We start from the raw sequence: 17,669 nt of genomic DNA, 5'->3' as shown, positions 1-17,669 counted from the left end.
TTGTTGACTCCTGATTTTTTTGTTATTAAGCCAAAATAACAAAAATCTTTCTAATTAAATAGGGAAAAATTTGAACCATTTTACTCTGAGGAAAGATCAAAATGAAAAGACATTTTTTCAAACCCCAGATTTATCCTAGGAAATTGTAAGGGACAGTTCTTTTTTTTTTCCTCCTCAATAACATTTTATTTTTCCAAATACACGTAGTTTTCAATACTTGTGTCCCAAATTTTTCTCCCTTCCTTCCTTACCTCCCCCTCTCCAAGACAGCAAGGAATCTAGTATAGATTAAAACATGTACAATTTAAAGGACAGTTCTAAAGTCAAAACTAACACTTATATGGGTATGGGGGAAAAACCCTCAAACATTTCCAGAGGTGAATGAAAATGAAGACCAAACTGGTGTAAAATACTTCAACAGATTCAAATGGAATATACCATAAACAGAACATTAATCTTGCCTAATAAAAGTTTTTCACAACTGTCTTTAAATGGCAACACAGACCCTTTTAGAGAATACACAGAGAGTGTATGAATTTCTTACCTGGGACTCTTGAATCTGTGTAAGTTTTTTCTTCTCTTGTTCTTCTTCTTGTTTTTTCTTTTTTTCTTTCTTTTCTTTCTTCTTGGCTGTTTTTAATTTCTTCTTAATTTCAAACCTGGTAAAATTTATTAAAGAATTTTTAATAATCTAAGAAATATAGATATGAGCTAATAAACCATTTTCATGAACTGAAATGCAAATTTTTATATGGGAGAGAGATATTGATAAGTGATTTGGCCTTTGGAAATAGGATTTCAAATATCTGCACTTTACCCAAATTAACGAATAAGGGAGTTGTATTTAACATAAAAAAAATTTAAAAATCACACCTTCAAGACAATTCCAAAAGACTTGAGATGGAAAATACTAGCCACATTCAGAGAGACATCTATGGAGACTGAATGTGGATCTAAGCATAGTATTTTCATCATTTTGTTTGCTTTTTTTTCCCTTGTGGTTTTTTTCCCCCTTTGATCTGATTTTTCTTATAAAACATGATAATTAATGAATTTTAAAAAATAATAATAGTAAAAAAAATGTTTAAAAGAATTGGCACATATTTAACCCATATAAAATTATAAGATTGCTTGCTGTCTTTGGAAGGGGAGAGATAAGTGAGAGAGGAAAAAAAATTTGGAATACAAGATCTTACAAAGATGAATGTTGAAAACTATCTTTACATGTATTTAGAAAAATAAAATATTACTGATAAATGAAAAAAAAAATCACTTAAGAATAAAGAGAAAAATCCCATAACAAAATTATCTGAAACTGGGGACACTTGTCTTCAGATTTTTATTACACCCAGTTCTTTCTAGTTTCAACTCAATGTCACAAATAAGGATGTTACTAAATAAGAAACAATACTGAAAGTCTGAAGTCCCTTATCTCCTCTAAGTTTTGTCTATAAAGTGAACTAAATGATCTGTAAACTCTTTTATTTATTATCTACCTATGATCCCATTATTACTGAGACCAGACCTAACTCTAATCTTGCCTTAAAATACTGCTAGAATAGAAAAAATATTTTCAAATTTAAAAATGGGGACATGGAATCAGCTAAGCATTTGCTAATCAATTTTCAATTAACATAAAAGACATTTCATTAAACTGAAAAGTGGGCCACTAGGGCAGTCAGCTATTCCATACATAAGCACCAGGGGAACTGCCAAATCTTAAACTCAAGTATCAAGACTAAACCTCTAAAATTTGGGAAAGATTATATTTAAAAGTTAGAATGCAAGTACTTCAAAAGTCAATTTTTATAAAACCAAACTGCTGTGAACAAAGCTTTATTCATTTCAAAATAATTTCACAAAACCTCAAAAGTGGAAAAGCTCTTACTGCCCATATAGTTCCTAAACACAAACTGTTTCCACAACAAACTTGACACCTTCATATAATCTTTGCTTGAAAACAACAAGAGGGAACATATTTCCTGAGACAGCCATTCCATTTTCTGATGGCCTTGCATCATCCTGGTACCCTTCCCTGAATATTTTCCAGTTTGTCAGTATCCTTCCTAAAATGTAGTGCCCATAACGGAACACAACACAGTAGATAAGGTCTAACCTGTAGAAAGGGATCATTTCCTTAAGTCTTGGGCACTTTGCCTCTCTCAAAGTAGCTTAAGCACACATTAACTTTTTTTGGCTGCCATACCAAACTTGCAATTCATTAAAGGCCTGCTCAGGTCACTTAAAAAAAACCCAACCAAACAAAAAAAAAAAAAAAAAAAAACATACAACTTTTTATTTTCAAAATACATACATAGATAGTCTTCAATATTTACCCTTGCAAAACCTTGTGCTTCAAATTGTTTTTTTTTTCTCCCTCCTTTCCCCGACTCCTCCCTCCCTCCCTTAGATCTGCCCAGGTAATTCTTGACTGAGCTGCTACTTTCTAGCTAAGTTTCCTCTAATTTGTACCTGACGCTGATTTTTTAAAACCAAGTGAACAATTCTGCATCTATTCCTATCAAATCTTACACTGATAAATTCAGTCTAATGCTCTACTTTGCCAAAATCTTTTCAGACACTATCACCTATCATGTTAAGTATTGCTTTAAAGAAGGAGTTATTCACTTTTATTATCCCCCAGACTTCTTTCAGGTATCTAGTGAAACTTATGGACCTCTTTCTGGAATAAGGCTTGTTGCATACATTCATAATTGAAGGAAATATTAAATTCCAATTAGAAATGACTGAAATTAAAAATGCATTTCTTTTCTCCCATATAAGTTCACAAATCCCTTGAAATCTATCCATGGATCACTTGTGTCAAGGTAGAACAACTCTTGCTTAAAGTTTTGTTTATATGTAAATATGATAAGCATGCCATTTATATCTTCATTCAAAGTCTCTGATAAAATTGTTAAATATCACAAAGGCAAGAAGTTTCCCAAAACATATTAATATGTTTGTCTGTATAGTTACCTCATAAATTCTGGGTTTAAATGTTTTTTTTTTTGTTTTTTTTTTTTGTTTTTGATAACTGAAAAGTCATGTCTTATTACTTTCTCAAGATTTCCATTAGCAAATCAAATATATCTACCAATTTCTGTTTAAAATAGAAGACTAATTTTTTGTATAAGAATCTTTATGAACATTATTTGTAATAGAGGAAAAAAAGAAAAGAAAGGTAAGGAACAAAGCAATAATGCTATCATAATACACTTCCTGACATTCAGGAAGGATAAAACTTTGCCTTTCCTCTCAGAGACATGGCTAGGAAAGTGAGACAAGGGTCTAGAACATAGCTAACCAATGAGATATAGGTAGCATTCAAAATATAGTTAGTACACAGTCTTAACATTCTATAGCAAGAGTAATATTTCCCAACAAGAGTTTCTATTTGGAAATAGGGTTTGATGGGAGGGAGGAAGAGAAGGAGAGAAAAAAAAAAAAAAGGGGGATAAATATTTGATATAACAAATTTATATAACAATTTTATATATAATTAAAATATAACAGTTGACTATAGTTTTTACCTTCTCTTCAGCACCTCTCTCTTTTCTATCCTGTTAAACAGTTCCTGTTCTCTCTCCTTCTCTGTCATTTGTTCTAAACGGGCCCTATCTTCTTCATCTCCCATGAGGTCTTCTCCATATCCATCATGGAATTCCTCATCCTCAGAAGAAGAATCTGAATCTGAGCTGGAGGAGGAACTGTTACTGTCGGAGTCAGACACTTCACCTGAAATAAAATCCTAGATGTTAAGACGATAATGTACTTGAGTGAAGCTGATGAAACCACACATATTGTATCTGATGTCTACTTGCTATCCTTTAGCCCATTACTATCTAAAATAAAATGGTTCAGAGCTCTAGCAACATCTCTCGCTCACTGCACAAACAGGAAGGCAAATTTAAAAACAGGACAGCAAACTTGAGTTCTCAATGAAGTATGGTTAAAAGACACTAAAATAGAACAGGAAGAGAAGACTGGCACGAAAACGGAAGAATTAAATTAACCAATATGTAGATATTTAAAAAGGCACAAATTAAATATCCATTTATTGAGGTGACCTCTGTCTCTAGTTATTTTGAAAGAATTTTAAAATTTATTATTCTAGCTTAGCAATTTAATATTAAGAGTTAATTATGGCAACGGATTCCTGGAATTGGCTTTGAAAGAATGAATTTCTAAAAGTTGCATTCACTTAGAGATGTTTCTTTTCTATCATGTCTTGAGAAATAGTAATTCAAAAAGGCGTTGAGCTAACACACTTTCTCAGTATCAGCAGATGACAAGATATGGCAACCCTATCTTATATTAAATAAAATCTTATTCTATGACACAATCAATCCAACTTTATCTCTTTAACAACTGTAGAACTTTCAAATGAAAAGTGAATTTACCAGCTAGAGAGTCCTGTCTTACCTTCTTCAGGGGCTGAACTCTCAGCTGAGCTGTCTTTGTCAGAGCTACCTGAGGAAGCAGCTTTGTTTGTCTGTTTTTTCATGGTTCCCTTCTTTTCTATCTTCCCAGTTTTTCCTTTTTTCTTATTTTTTGAACCTCCAACTGTCCACTGTAAGAAGGGGAAAAAAACAAAAGAAGGGTTCAAATTTCCCAAGGAGGAAGAAAAATGTTGTATGATTTATATACCAAGAGAATGAAACATGAATTAAATACTTCCATTGTGCTAAACTCTGAAAATGCAAGAGAAAGAAAGGAAACAATCCTGTTCCTTAAGAAGGTGGTGACATTGTTTTGGGAAAGACATGATAATTTATAAATGTGTGCAGTATATTTAAAATAGGTACAAAGTAATTTTGAGAGGGAAAGTGAGAGAAGGAAAAAGAGGGAGAGAGAAGAAGAGAGAGATAAAAGGAAAGGACTTGTGCGGAAGATATATCTGAGCTGAGCTTTGAAGCAAACTAAAAGATTCTATCTAAAAGCTAAAGGGAAACTAAGAAAATTCTAAGAGAAAATATCGACGGCGAGAAGGGAGGGCATAAAGGAGAGCACATGTAAAGACAAAAAGGCAAGAAATGTCATGTGGGAGAAGTAACAAGGCTAGAATGTCTATACTACAGAGAGTACTGAAATAATGTATGATAAAGGTCTGCTAACTTGAAGTGAAACAAAATTTAACATCGGCCAAAGTAGAGAAGCTGGGGAATGTAGGACAAGGCTGAAGGGAAGCTCTTCTCATCTTGAAGGCAACATTAGGAAAAGTCACAGAAATCATGAAATAAACTACCTCAGATGGTTTGTGCCCATAACATATTTCCTTTATTACCCCCCTCCCCAGCTGGGGTTAAGTGACTTGCCCAGGGTCACACAGCTAGGAAGTGTTAAGTGTCTGAGACCAGATTTGAACTCGGGTCCTCCTGAATTCAAGGCTGGTGCTCTATCCACTGTGCAACCTAGTTGCCCCTATTTCCTTTACTGTTAATCTGAGAATACATAACCCAAATTAAGATATGTAAAACACCAAAGTGAGTAAAATGAGACATTTTTAAATGGGAATATGTGTAGCTGGCACTAAAATCTAAATAAAAGGTTTTACTGAAAAGGTTTGCTCAGGATTAGCCTGAGAAAGTGAGAGAAACTATCTTCATTCCGACAAGCAACCTTAGTGTGTATACACATTAGGCAGTATCAAATATATCAAGATAAGATATATTTTACAAATGTATATCAAAAACAATCATAAAAGCTACAACTCAAGCAGCAAAGTGGCTGCCTCGTTCTTACCTAGAAAACCAAAACAAGTTTGTTATATTAATAAATATTAATATTCTGGGTATCCAATGAGGAAGAAAGTCTCAAGGATAAGGAAAGCCTCAATAATAGTATTACTTCATTTAATTCTCACAAGAAAAAGGAAAAGGCAGGGATACCTCAATTCTAAAAATAAAAAAAAAAACAACTTAGGGTCAGAGAGGTTTGCTGACAAAGTTCATAGCTGGTATTGACAAAGCTATAATTAGAACCTGATTCTGGTTCCTAGTCCACTACTTATTTTACTATCTCAAAGTTGACTCAGAATTTAATTCTACAAATATTTACTAAGAGCTTAAGATGAATCAGGTACCAGGAATGTGAAAACTAAAACCTAACAATCCTTGCACTCAAGGAATTTCTATTTTATGGGGGACACAATGTGTAAATAAATAATGGGGTTTCAATTCTATCTTTTGACTTCAATGATCCAAGAAAAAGTTTCTTAAACTAAGGTTGCAATTCCATGAATGTAGAGGTCATAAAAAATTTGGCAATAGTAAAAGATCTGCCAAGATTTAATTCTTTATATAAAAATCAAGAAGCTCATTCATCTCGTTAATATGCAAATCTCCTAGTCTTCAAATGATAAAATTATGTGTATGCCAAAGAATTATTTTAATATCAATCTCCTTATGATTTATTATTAGTAAATATTTGATTTTTTACTTTTTAGTTTTTACACACACTTACACCCCCTCCCCCTTCAAATATCCCTATAAACCTGGGCTTGAGTAAAAATTTCTCAGGTGAAAAAGGGGCTATGAGTATAAAAAGTTTAAGAAGTCTTGATCTAGGAAATCAGGCAAATGCCTTATACAGTGAAATCTTTGAGTTGCCTAGAGACAGTAATGTCAACTGACAATTCTCACCTGAGACAGGATTTAAACCCAATTCTCTTGACTCCAAAGCTGGTTCACTATTTACTATATCATAATACCTCTTGAAGACAAATATAGCATATCTGAAAAAGCTTAGGATTTCAAGTCTGAGAAAATGGGTTCACACTTGGGTTGTGCAACTTATTAGCTGTTGATCTCCTTGGGCAAGTGACTTTACCTCTCAGGGTCAGAATTTCACTCATCTGTAAATGAGGGAGGAAATTGGACTAGATCATTGGAACTCTTTAAACAACAACAATGAAAATGTAGTGAAAATTTCTAGGATGATGATGTATTATTCCTAACATTTTTCCAAATCTATCCATTAAGAGTTTACAATAACTATAATGATAAATTTTTCTAAAGAAAAAAAAAAAGGCACCAAATTAAACTTTACATTACAAAATTATAAAATGTTATACTTTGGTATAATATACAGAAGACAAATAAGATTATATACATGCATCTTATTTTTTAATGGGAATCAGTCTGCACTTAAATATCAAACCCTTGTGGCTGTTTGGAAACAAAATTTTTCCCCCCTGAGGCTGGGGTTAAGTGACTTGCCCAAGGTCACATAGCTAGGAAGTGGTCTGAGACCGGATTTGAACTCTGGTCCTCCTGAATTCAAGGCTGGTGCTCTATCCATTGCGCCACCTAGCTGCCCCTGTTTGGAAACAATTTGATGATAGATTGAAAAACTGCAAGAAAATATTACATTTAGCCAGAAGTGATGCCTTTGAATTCCAAAATCATTGTGCTTACGATCATGACAGTTCTGAATTTTATAGAAACTTACAATGCTTTAAAAACATGTACATGCTTATTGTCACAGAGGAAACATATATTTGCCATTTATTTATTACTTAAGGTACCATTAAAAAGTTTTTTTTTAAAGTATTAAATTCCTTGAATCATTATCTCAAACTTGTCTGAGAACCACTAAATGGGAACCTGAGTAAGACAATATCTAAGGATGCAACCAAAAGTGATACACTGGGCCTGAAGTTAGGAAGACTTGAGTTCAAACCTGATCTCACTTACTAGCTGTGTGATATTGAGCAAGTCACTTAATCCTGTTTGTCTTAAGCCATTGAAGAAGGAAATGGCAGAGCACTGAAGTGTCTTAGCCAAGAAAACTCTATGGACAGTATTGGTGTGCGATGGTCCATGGGTCATGAAGAATCAGACATGCCTGAAAAACAAGGATCCATCTAGATCCTATGATTCCTACAAGGAAAGATCATGAAGGACTTTATGGGAGATCTTAGTACTTAAAGTAATCTTTGAAAAAGGATAAATATTCTGCAAAAGAGATATGCCAGCTACTATTATAATTATCATTATTATTATGATTTTTTTTTCTTAACAAAGATGGTTAAGAAGGAATGGTTATACAAACAGAAGTAGAATTAGTAGAGAACAGTGCCCTGTCCTAGAAACCTAGAAGAGGATAAAGTGATGAAGGTGTTATCCCACCCCCCCAAAAAAAGGAGGGAAGAAAAGATGATCATCTGGTTTAGCAGGTTTTGTGCAGTGATTTTAGAAGGCAAATTTAGAAGGGGTTTAAAAATAATCGGAAATGAAGAATTGGGAGCAGCTATTGCATGCTATTTTTTTTTTGGGGGGGGGAGAAGCACTGAGTTAATTGGGGTTAAGTGACTTGCCCAGGGTCACACAGCTAGGAAGTATTAAGTGCCTGAGGCCAATTTGAACTCAGATCCTCCTGACCTCAGGGCTGGTGCTCTATCCACTACACCACCTACCTGCTCCTTATATGCTATTTTTTTCAAAGAATCTGCCTATAATCAAAAGGCAGGAAAAAATGAAGCTATAATGGCTCAAGTGTACTGAAAGATGAAGTAAGAGAACAGTAAAAACACAGCAGTTTGGGATAATTGTACATATACCATCAAGCCCTGTCCTTCCTTCTTCCTGATTTTTACTGTCTGTGTTTGGTATAATCCAAAAGCATAACTGGGATTGGAGTGAAACATTAAAATAGCTCCCTGAACTCATCATGAGACAGCCCTAAATAGCTGTCTACTCATTAAGGTTATTGCTCTTTCTACTCCTGCCTGAAAAGGCAAGCATGTGGCTTAATACTCTTTTGAGGGTTTTGGTTGCGAGAGAGAAAATCTCTCCAGAAAGGAACTTGCTGTCATGGGTAAGAGGCATTGTGCTCTCAGTACGAAGAATCTGGAAAGAAATAGATATTGGCCAACCTACACAACAGTATATACTATTAGCAAAAGAAAAGAATAACTCAAACAAAACCGAAGGAAAAAGGTAATACTGAGTTTCTGAAAGATGGCTTTTTCTTGGTTCAACTGTTTCTTTTTAATGTTTTTTTTTTTTTTTTTGGCTGAGTTAACGTCCATGACTATTAACTGTAATCCCCTTTTCTTTTCTCTCTACCTACACTCCCTAACTGCTAGTGTACTTTCTTCCAGAAAACCGCCTTAAATACATTTTGCATGTGTGGTATGTATTCACATGTACCTATTGTCTTTGACTCCCAGTGCTTAGCATAGTACTTGGAATACATTTAGTAAATGCTAACTGACTAAAGTATATGAAAGATCATGGCTAATTATATTACCAAAAAGAACAATCCTCAAATAATTCCTCAAATCCCTTAATAAGATGTTATGGATTTATTTCATGAATGTATTCATCTCTCTCAACCCCATACCTGTATTTTCAAACTTTCTACCTTAAGATTCAGTATATAATGGCAGTTTACGATTTGTTTTAAAACTCCATTTTCAAGGTATATATGCTAGGACTACAGAATTTATTTTTTAATTTATTTTCTTTTATTAATTTTATAATTATAACATTTTTTGACAGTACATATGCATAGGTAAATTTTTTTTTTTTTTTTAACAACATTATCCCTTGTACTCCCTTCTGTTCCAAGTTTTTCCCCTCCTTCCTTCCATCCCCTCCCCTAGATGGCAGGCATTCCCATACATATTAAATATCTTATAGTATATCCTAAGTGAATTTATTTATTTTTTAACACTATTTTACTTTTTCCAATTACATGTAAAAACAATTTTAACATTTCATTTAAAAATTTTGAGTTCTGAATGTTTTCCCTTCTTCCTTCATCTCCCCCTTTCTCTAACATGCTAAGCAATTTGATACAGACTAAGTACAATCATGAAAAACATATTTCCAATTGAGTGGATGCCTATCAGTTGCAGAACAAAGAAAACATTGGATATAGCAACAAGATTATGTGAATGAGCAACTATGCTGGACTTGGCTCTTTGCAACCATGAGGGGATTCAAGGCAATTTCAATACCCTTGTGATGGAAAGTGCCATTAGCATTCAGACAGAGAACTATGGACATTGAATGTGGATCAAAGCATAGTATTTTCACCTTTTTTGATTGTGATAGTTGTTTGTTTTCATCCTGGTGTTTTTTCTTCATTTTGATCTGATTTTTCTTGCATAGCATGATGAATATGGAAATATGTTTAGAAGAATCACACATGTTTAACCTATATCAGATTACTTGCTATCTTGCAGAGGGAAGAAAGGAAGAGAGGGAGAAAAATTTGGAACACAAGGTTTTGCAAAAGTGAATGTTGAAAACTGTCTTTCCACGTATTTGGAAAAATAAAATACTATTTAAAAAAAAGACACATTTCCATATTAGTCATGTTGTGAATATGCAGAATTTCCTGAACAAAATTACATTTATTTCATTCATATATTTTGAGATTAATAACTCCAATTTATGTAGTGCTTTAAAAGCTTTGCAAAGTACTTTCCTTATCTTATAGTTGAGGCAACTTCAATCATTGCAATCATCTTCTGAGATTACAAAAAAAAAAAAAATCCTTAAAAAATTTCTATCTGTAACTACCCCCTTAAGGATTTATTCTTTCAAGTTCTAGGTTTGTATTTAAAATTTACTCTTTCTATGAAATGGGTGGTCAATTAGAGAAGGGTCTAAGGAGTTAATAGTTACTAATCTCAAGGAACGTAGTGATTGTCCCTGATTGATTCTACTTTTAAGAATTTAATAATTGTTTTAATAACAGCTGGCAGGGATGGATCAAAAATCAAAAAGGGCAGAAGTAGCAGAAAAGTGTAAGTAATGATACCTGCTCTTAAAGAGACACCTATAATGTAACTGGGAGGGGAGGGGAATAATAATAGAAATGAAACCCAAGTGATAAAGGATCGTATGCCATTAAAGGCTACACTGGATGGTATACTTTAAATATGCAATAGCAGTTTAAAATTTGTTGTAACAAGAGTAACAGCGTTAACTAATGTCTACGAAGCACCTGTATTAGGCAAACACGTGTAATAGGACTCTGTCAGTATTTAGATACAGTAGCATCTCCCCTTATCTTGTAACCTTGACTATCCAGGATTAACCAACAAGTAAAAGTTTTATGGGGAGCCAAATGAGATTATCATTACTAAAAACTAATGTATTTTACCCTTTCAGACCTCACTCAGAGGTTACTTACTCTTATATTAAAACAAGTTTTAACAAGCTTCATTATCTGTTCTTTAAGGTTAAAAGTAGATTAGAAACAAATTTAAGGGGAGGCAGGCACATGTGTCAATGAATGAGACAAGAACAGTTAAAAACACAAAAAGATGGAGAATTCAAAAAACAACAATTCAAGGCTATTTCAGGATTGGGGCAAAAAGCTTTATAGTTGCGATACTTACTCTTCATACAATGAAAACAAAAATGTTTTGGTATTTAAAGGAGTATTACTTATTGAAAAAATGTATATGGTATATCTCATTCATAGGAACTGAATAAATGAGATATTACTTTACAGGAAATACTTAAAAAAAAAAAAAAAAAAAAAGGCAGGGCAGCTAGGTGGCTCAGTAGATAGAGCACCAGCCTTGAATTCAGGAGGACCTGAGTTCAAATCTTGTCTCAGACACTTAACACTTCCTAGCTGTGTGACCCTGGGCAAGTTACTTAACCCCAGCCTCAGGGGGGAAAAAAAAAAAGGCAAGCTGAGTCAATAGAAAAATAGAAACTATTAAGAATTAAGTCTCTTATACGAACTGATGCCAAGTGAAGTGAGTAGAACCAAGAGAACATTATATAACAGCAATAAGATTATATGATAATCAATTCTAATGGATCCAATTCTATTGGATCTTTTCAGCAGTGAGATGATTCAGATCAATTCTGATAAACTTGTAATGGAAAGAGCCATCTGCACCCAAAGAAGACTGTAAGCACTAAGTGTGGATCATAATGTGGATCATAACATAGTATTTTCACTTTTTTGTTATTGTTTATATTATTGTTAACAATATACATATTGTATATGTTTTGCTTTCTTTCTCTCTTTTTTTTTCTTTTTGATGTGATTTTTCTTGTCCAGCATGAAAATCATAAAAATATGTTTAGAAGAATTGCACATGTTTAACCTACATTGGTTACTTGCTATCTAAAGGAGGGGTAGGGGAAAGAGAGGGAAAAAAATTGAAACACAAGGTTTTGCAAGGGTGAATGTTGAAAACTATGCATGTTTTGAAAATAAAAAGCTTTAATTAAAAAAAAAAAAAAACCTGCAGCCAACAGAAAGTCCTAGGGAGAGCAGGCTTGGCTCTTTACTTATTTAGCTCACAAGGCAAAAAACACCAACTTAAAAGAAAAGCAATCCTGCTGTCATAAAAAGTTGTCATTTTAATGCTAAGTAAATTTGTTTTCAACACACTACATGGACGGGAGCCCCCCAATCAATAAGCTGCTCCTTAGCCTCTATTAAAGGAGGAGTTTGAGCCAAAAGATTTCAAGTTTCCTTCCAGCTAGAATAGTGGATAATCTTCCTGTACCTGTTCTTTTCCTCCTTATCACTTATGTTAAAATTTTTTTTTTACTGATACATTTTGTTGTGGCACAGTCACTTCCCAATGACTCCCCCATAGAACCTTCTTATAAAAAAAATTAAAACAAACTGCTTAATAGAGTGACTGTGATACCAGGACCTTATTCTTACTTGTTACAAACAATGTTTCTACCAAATATACAAAACAAAGTGCCATAACCATTTCACTCTTTCATATATTTTTAAAAGTTCAAGGATTTTTTTAGAACTCCTATTTTATTTTTTTTGGTATGTTAAAAAAAAGACAATAATAATAACCCAATGAGCTTAGATCTAGATATAAAAAGTATCATTCTTTAATTACAATATTCATAATTACGCTCAAACTTTCCTCCTTGCAAATATCTACATGTATTAATGTATATATATACAGAGACATATACATATGCTAAAAACTCAGTGACTTTAAAAGATATCCTTATTTCGTTTTTATATAAACCCAATATGTAATGCCCTTTGCATACATTCATCCTCAAAGAGAAGAATTTTGAACAATTTTTGCTTATCTCCCCACTTTGCCTTTTCTAACCATTAGTAGTGACTTCTTATTCTAGCATACAATAAAGTATCCATTAACCCTTTCATACCTAACTGTTCAAATAAGATGGCTTGAAGAGAGGTTAAAACAAATAAATGTGAGATACAAGGGAAAACTTTTCTATGCAACTATCTGCTTTCACATTTGGATACCAGGTTTCTGCTGTATATAGACTGTTGTCCTTGCAATGGACCTTAGTAACTGTTCATCTAACCCAAACTATTCATTTTATAGATAAGGTAGCTGAGGCCCAGAGAGTTGAAGTGACTCAACTGCTACCACATAGAAAGGCATGCCTCCTGATAGATGAAAAAGGAGAAAAGAACAAACAAGGTCCTGATTCAGGACCTTGACACTCTCTCAAGAAAGCAACTTCCCTTCCCAGAAAATCTCAAAGGATGTGGACAATTTCTGTTAAGAAGATAATTTAGTATACTGCTGGCCATAAAGGTTTTTTTTTTTTTTTTTTTAATCTAAATCTTGGGTAAATGACACAAACCAAAGTAAAAAAAAAAAAGTCAAAACGTGACAAATTAGGGCTTTTGGTAAAGGACAAACACACACACACGCGCGCTTCCTATTGCTTCTACTATTAATTATAGAACCCTTTGGCTTTTAAGGTCCTTAATAACCTAGCCCCTTGTTACTCTTCCAAGTGTTATATCTCCCCTTCTCATATTCTACAGTCTTGTGCCATGGGTTTCACTGGGGTTCCTCCAATAAGTCACTTTGTTACCCAGCTATGAATTTCCACAAGATGTCCCCCAATGCCTGGAATGCATTCCCTTCTCAGCTCTGCCTTCTGGCTTCCTTTAAGTTTCAGCTAAGATTCCATCTTCTGGAAGAAACCTTTCCCCATCCCCTTTAATTCTAGTGCTTTCTCTTTTAGATTTCATCCCATCATACTCTTATGTACCTTGGTTGTACATAATTATTTATATATTCTCTCTCCTATTTTAAAGTTTCTCAAAGGTAGAGCTGTTTTTGTCTTTATATTATCAGCACTTAGCACATTATCTAGCACAAAGTATGTACTTAAATGGTTACTGACTTGACAACAAAAAGTTAAGGCAGAGGAGAGCTTGCTTGAAATCTCAATTGGCATGAATGAGGATAATGGAGAAATAAGAGGATAAAAAGGTGTTCAGAAGATAACTGAGCCAAAATTGGTAATGGTGATACGGGATCAGGGCTTATTTTGAAAAAGGGCTTTGTTTGTTGGTCAGATTTGTTTGTTTGTTGTTTGCCTGTCAGATCGGGCAACACCTTTACTAGAAAAAACAACCAGTAAAGTCAGGGGCCTGATATGGCTAAAGACTTTCTCAATGAGGGAAATTTCAGTCTCCCTGAGTTCTGTTTTTGTGGAGGTTATAGCAGATTGTTTATCCTTTCTGGCTTACCTATAGCTTATAAAAATGATAAAACTCCACACCTTACTGAAGAACAGTAGGACAATAAAGAGACTTAACACAGAAACAGAACACACAGGCATCCTTGATGTGGCAGTTATAAGGCTTGTAAGGGTAATAGCTTTTGGGGGTAAAAAACCACAAGAGATTAAGATCCTTTATCTTGCCCCCCTCACAGTTGCCATAGAGACCCTGCATAGGAATTTATACTTCTTTGGTAATACAGCTTGTTAAACTGTATTTTTTTAAAATAACTTTAAAAAAAGACTTCACACATATCTCACAAAAGTATAAATAAAAAACACCATCGGATTAAAATATAATGTATCTGATTTCTTAAACTTTATTATCTACCTAACAGGATTATTTTACTAATTTATGAGTACAGTCTTATTTAAATCCAGGAAACACCCATTGCTATGAGAAGCAATTCTGCTTATTAAATGATTCAAAATTACTGATACACTATACCTAACCAGAATGCAGTCTTTATCTGCATATGCACTTATGACTGTAAAATTCCATTATAACAAACTCTATTAATACTTCTGAAAAACCTTGTTTTAATGAAATTTTTAATTTAAAAAAAATAGCTTTTTAGTTTCAAAACAAATGTAAAGATAGTTTTCAACATTTACCCTTGCAAAACCTTGTATTCCAAATTTTTTCTCCCTTCTCCCCACCCCCTCCTATAGACAGCAAATAATCCAATATATGTTAAACATGTGTAATTCTTCTATACGTATTAATGGATTTTTTTTTAAATAAAAAAATATACTATTTCAATCTGTGAGGCCTAGAGATGAAATAGAGCTTCCAGTGAATGATCTAAGAAACGAACTAAAGGAAAAGTAGGAGTGTCATTTAGGCAACTATCCTTTCCTACCTCCAAAGTGATTTGGAAGGTTCAGTTAAAAAAAAAATAAATAAATAAAAAATTGTTACTATTTATTTCTTAGTGATATACCTAAATAATAAAAATATTACAAAACAGAGTCCTGGGCCCATTCGTCTATAAAAGATTAACAGTATCGTGTTAAGTACTAGATGCCATATTTGAAGAAGGATAAACTGGAGAATCCAAAGGAAGAGTTCCAGGATGTATGAGCTAAAGGAATTAAGAAATGTGTAAGCTAGAGAAAAGAACACTTAGGGGAGAGAAAACATCATAGTTATCTGCACTGGAAAGGACTGTTGGATTTGAAGCCAGAGGACCTAGCTTCAAATCCCTTCTTGCCTGCCTAATAGCTTATCAAGCAAATCATTTAATTTTTCTGTCAAAGTACAGCCCCAGTTTGAAGATTGTGGTTCCCATTTTAGGAGCATATAATACTCCACCAAATAAAAGAACCTCAGGCAATTGAGATTCTATTAAAATTAACGGGCATCACTGGCACCATAACCTACCTCATCATCACTGTCTGATGTTTCAGAGTCCGAAGAAGCTGCAGGCTGACTAACAGGTTGCTCCTTCTCCTCGGAGTCACTACGTTTCCGTTTGGCTAGGGACAAGAGCTCCTAGAGGGAAAAGAAAGAATAATAAGCTTTGAACAACAAAGAAAAATATCTGTGAATGGCAAAATAAATGCATTATCTGAACTATTCATAGTTATATAGTTCTTCTTTTTCCTTCCTTCTTCTTTTTTTTTTTTTTGTTGTTGTTGTTGTTGAGGCAATTGTGGTTAAATGGATTTTTATATATTTCTAACCCAAGAATACCATCTAGAAGTTGCTACCTAATTATGTTGCCAGAGCTCCTGGGTTTTCCAATTATTGTCAAGAAATGTTCTCTATCAATGTTTGTGGCAGCTCTTTTTGTTGTAGCTAGAAACTGGAAGATGAATGGATGTCCATCAGTTGGAGAATGGTTGGGTAAATTGTGGTATATGAAGGTTATGGAATATTATTGCTCGGTAAGAAATGACCAGCAGGAGGAATATAGAGAGGCCTGGAGAGACTTAAATCAACTGATGCTGAGTGAAATGAGCAGAACCAGAAGATCACTGTACACTTCAACAACAATACTGTATGAGGATGTATTCTGATGGAAGTGGAAATCTTCAACATAAAGAAGATCCAACTCACTTCCAGTTGATCAATGATGGACAGAGGTAGCTACACCCAGAGAAGAAACACTGGGAGGGGAATGAAAATTGTTAGCACTAATATCTGTCTGCCCAGGTTGCATGTACCTTCGGATTCTAATGTTTATTGTGCAACAAGAAAATGATATGCGCACACATGTATTGTACCTAGACTATATTGTAACACATGTAAAATGTATGGTATTGCCTGTCGTCGGGGGGAGGGAATAGAGGGAGGGGGGGTAATTTGGAAAAATGAATACAAGGGATAATATTATTATATATATATATATATAAAATAAAAAAATAAATAAAAAAAAAAAGAAAAGAAATGTTCTCTATCAAGTTTTTAAAAACTTGATGTACATATTCTTATATGTTTATAAAAGAATAAGCACTTGGGAAACCAAACTGTAAGTTGTTCCAAATATGTCACTATTTCTTCTAAGAACTACCTAGTCAAGTGTTAATCAACATTGTATTGAAGCAAATTTTGAAATAAAACTGCTCTTGTTAGTCTTAAGTAGCACAGGTACTATTACCTCCATGACTGCTAATCTTACAACCTAGAACTTTAGCAAACCACAACCACAACCAGAAAGATGAGCTTTGGTTTAGATGAATTCTTGTTTTCTTGTGCTAGAATTATCTTATGGCATTTAGTAATCATATGTCAGTTCTATTTCAAATGGGTTATCTTTACTGACAAATCTAATAAAGTTTGAAGCTATTTTATTTTCCTAATAATCAGATCAGAGGCCTAGAACTCAGGCCTTCAAGATTCACTTTTTTCCCCCCAGTGTAACACATACATAGTTGTTTAATAAGCTGATGAATTTGTTAATGTACTAATGTACATGATCTGTTCTTTTCTGAAGATAAAAGGGCAAGCAACAGAAAAAACATACAGCATAGCATGATCCTGAAAGAAAAGAGTGTGTTCAAACTCAGTACAAGCTAACAACAAAGGAAGATAAGGAGAAGGCATGTGAAGGAGGGTACATTTTAAGGTACATTGTGGAAAAAAAGACTCAAAGAAGGCAAAAGTGCATTTAATTCTTACTTTGCTTCTGCTTTCTCTGTCAAAGAGAA

The 17,669-nt window shown here is 33.7% G+C and overlaps 1 protein-coding gene across 1 annotated transcript in view; it reads right to left on the bottom strand.

The window, feature by feature from the left end:
- The window catches only part of RTF1 (RTF1 homolog, Paf1/RNA polymerase II complex component), a 50,143-nt gene that overhangs the window by 17,852 nt on the left and 14,622 nt on the right, over positions 1–17,669 (bottom strand). Inside the window, exons 2-5 of the mRNA XM_074289334.1 lie at positions 15,901–16,011; positions 4,426–4,573; positions 3,534–3,738; positions 545–659 (exon numbers count right to left, since the gene is read on the bottom strand). Coding sequence (XP_074145435.1) covers positions 545–659; positions 3,534–3,738; positions 4,426–4,573; positions 15,901–16,011 — 579 coding nt within the window. The remainder of the gene's footprint in view (positions 1–544; positions 660–3,533; positions 3,739–4,425; positions 4,574–15,900; positions 16,012–17,669) is intronic.

This window comes from Sminthopsis crassicaudata, chromosome 2 (genome assembly GCF_048593235.1).
Source record: "Sminthopsis crassicaudata isolate SCR6 chromosome 2, ASM4859323v1, whole genome shotgun sequence".
Lineage (NCBI taxonomy): Eukaryota > Metazoa > Chordata > Mammalia > Dasyuromorphia > Dasyuridae > Sminthopsis > Sminthopsis crassicaudata.
Note: the sequence above shows the minus strand (reverse complement) of the source record. Positions and strands in the feature narration are given on the sequence as shown.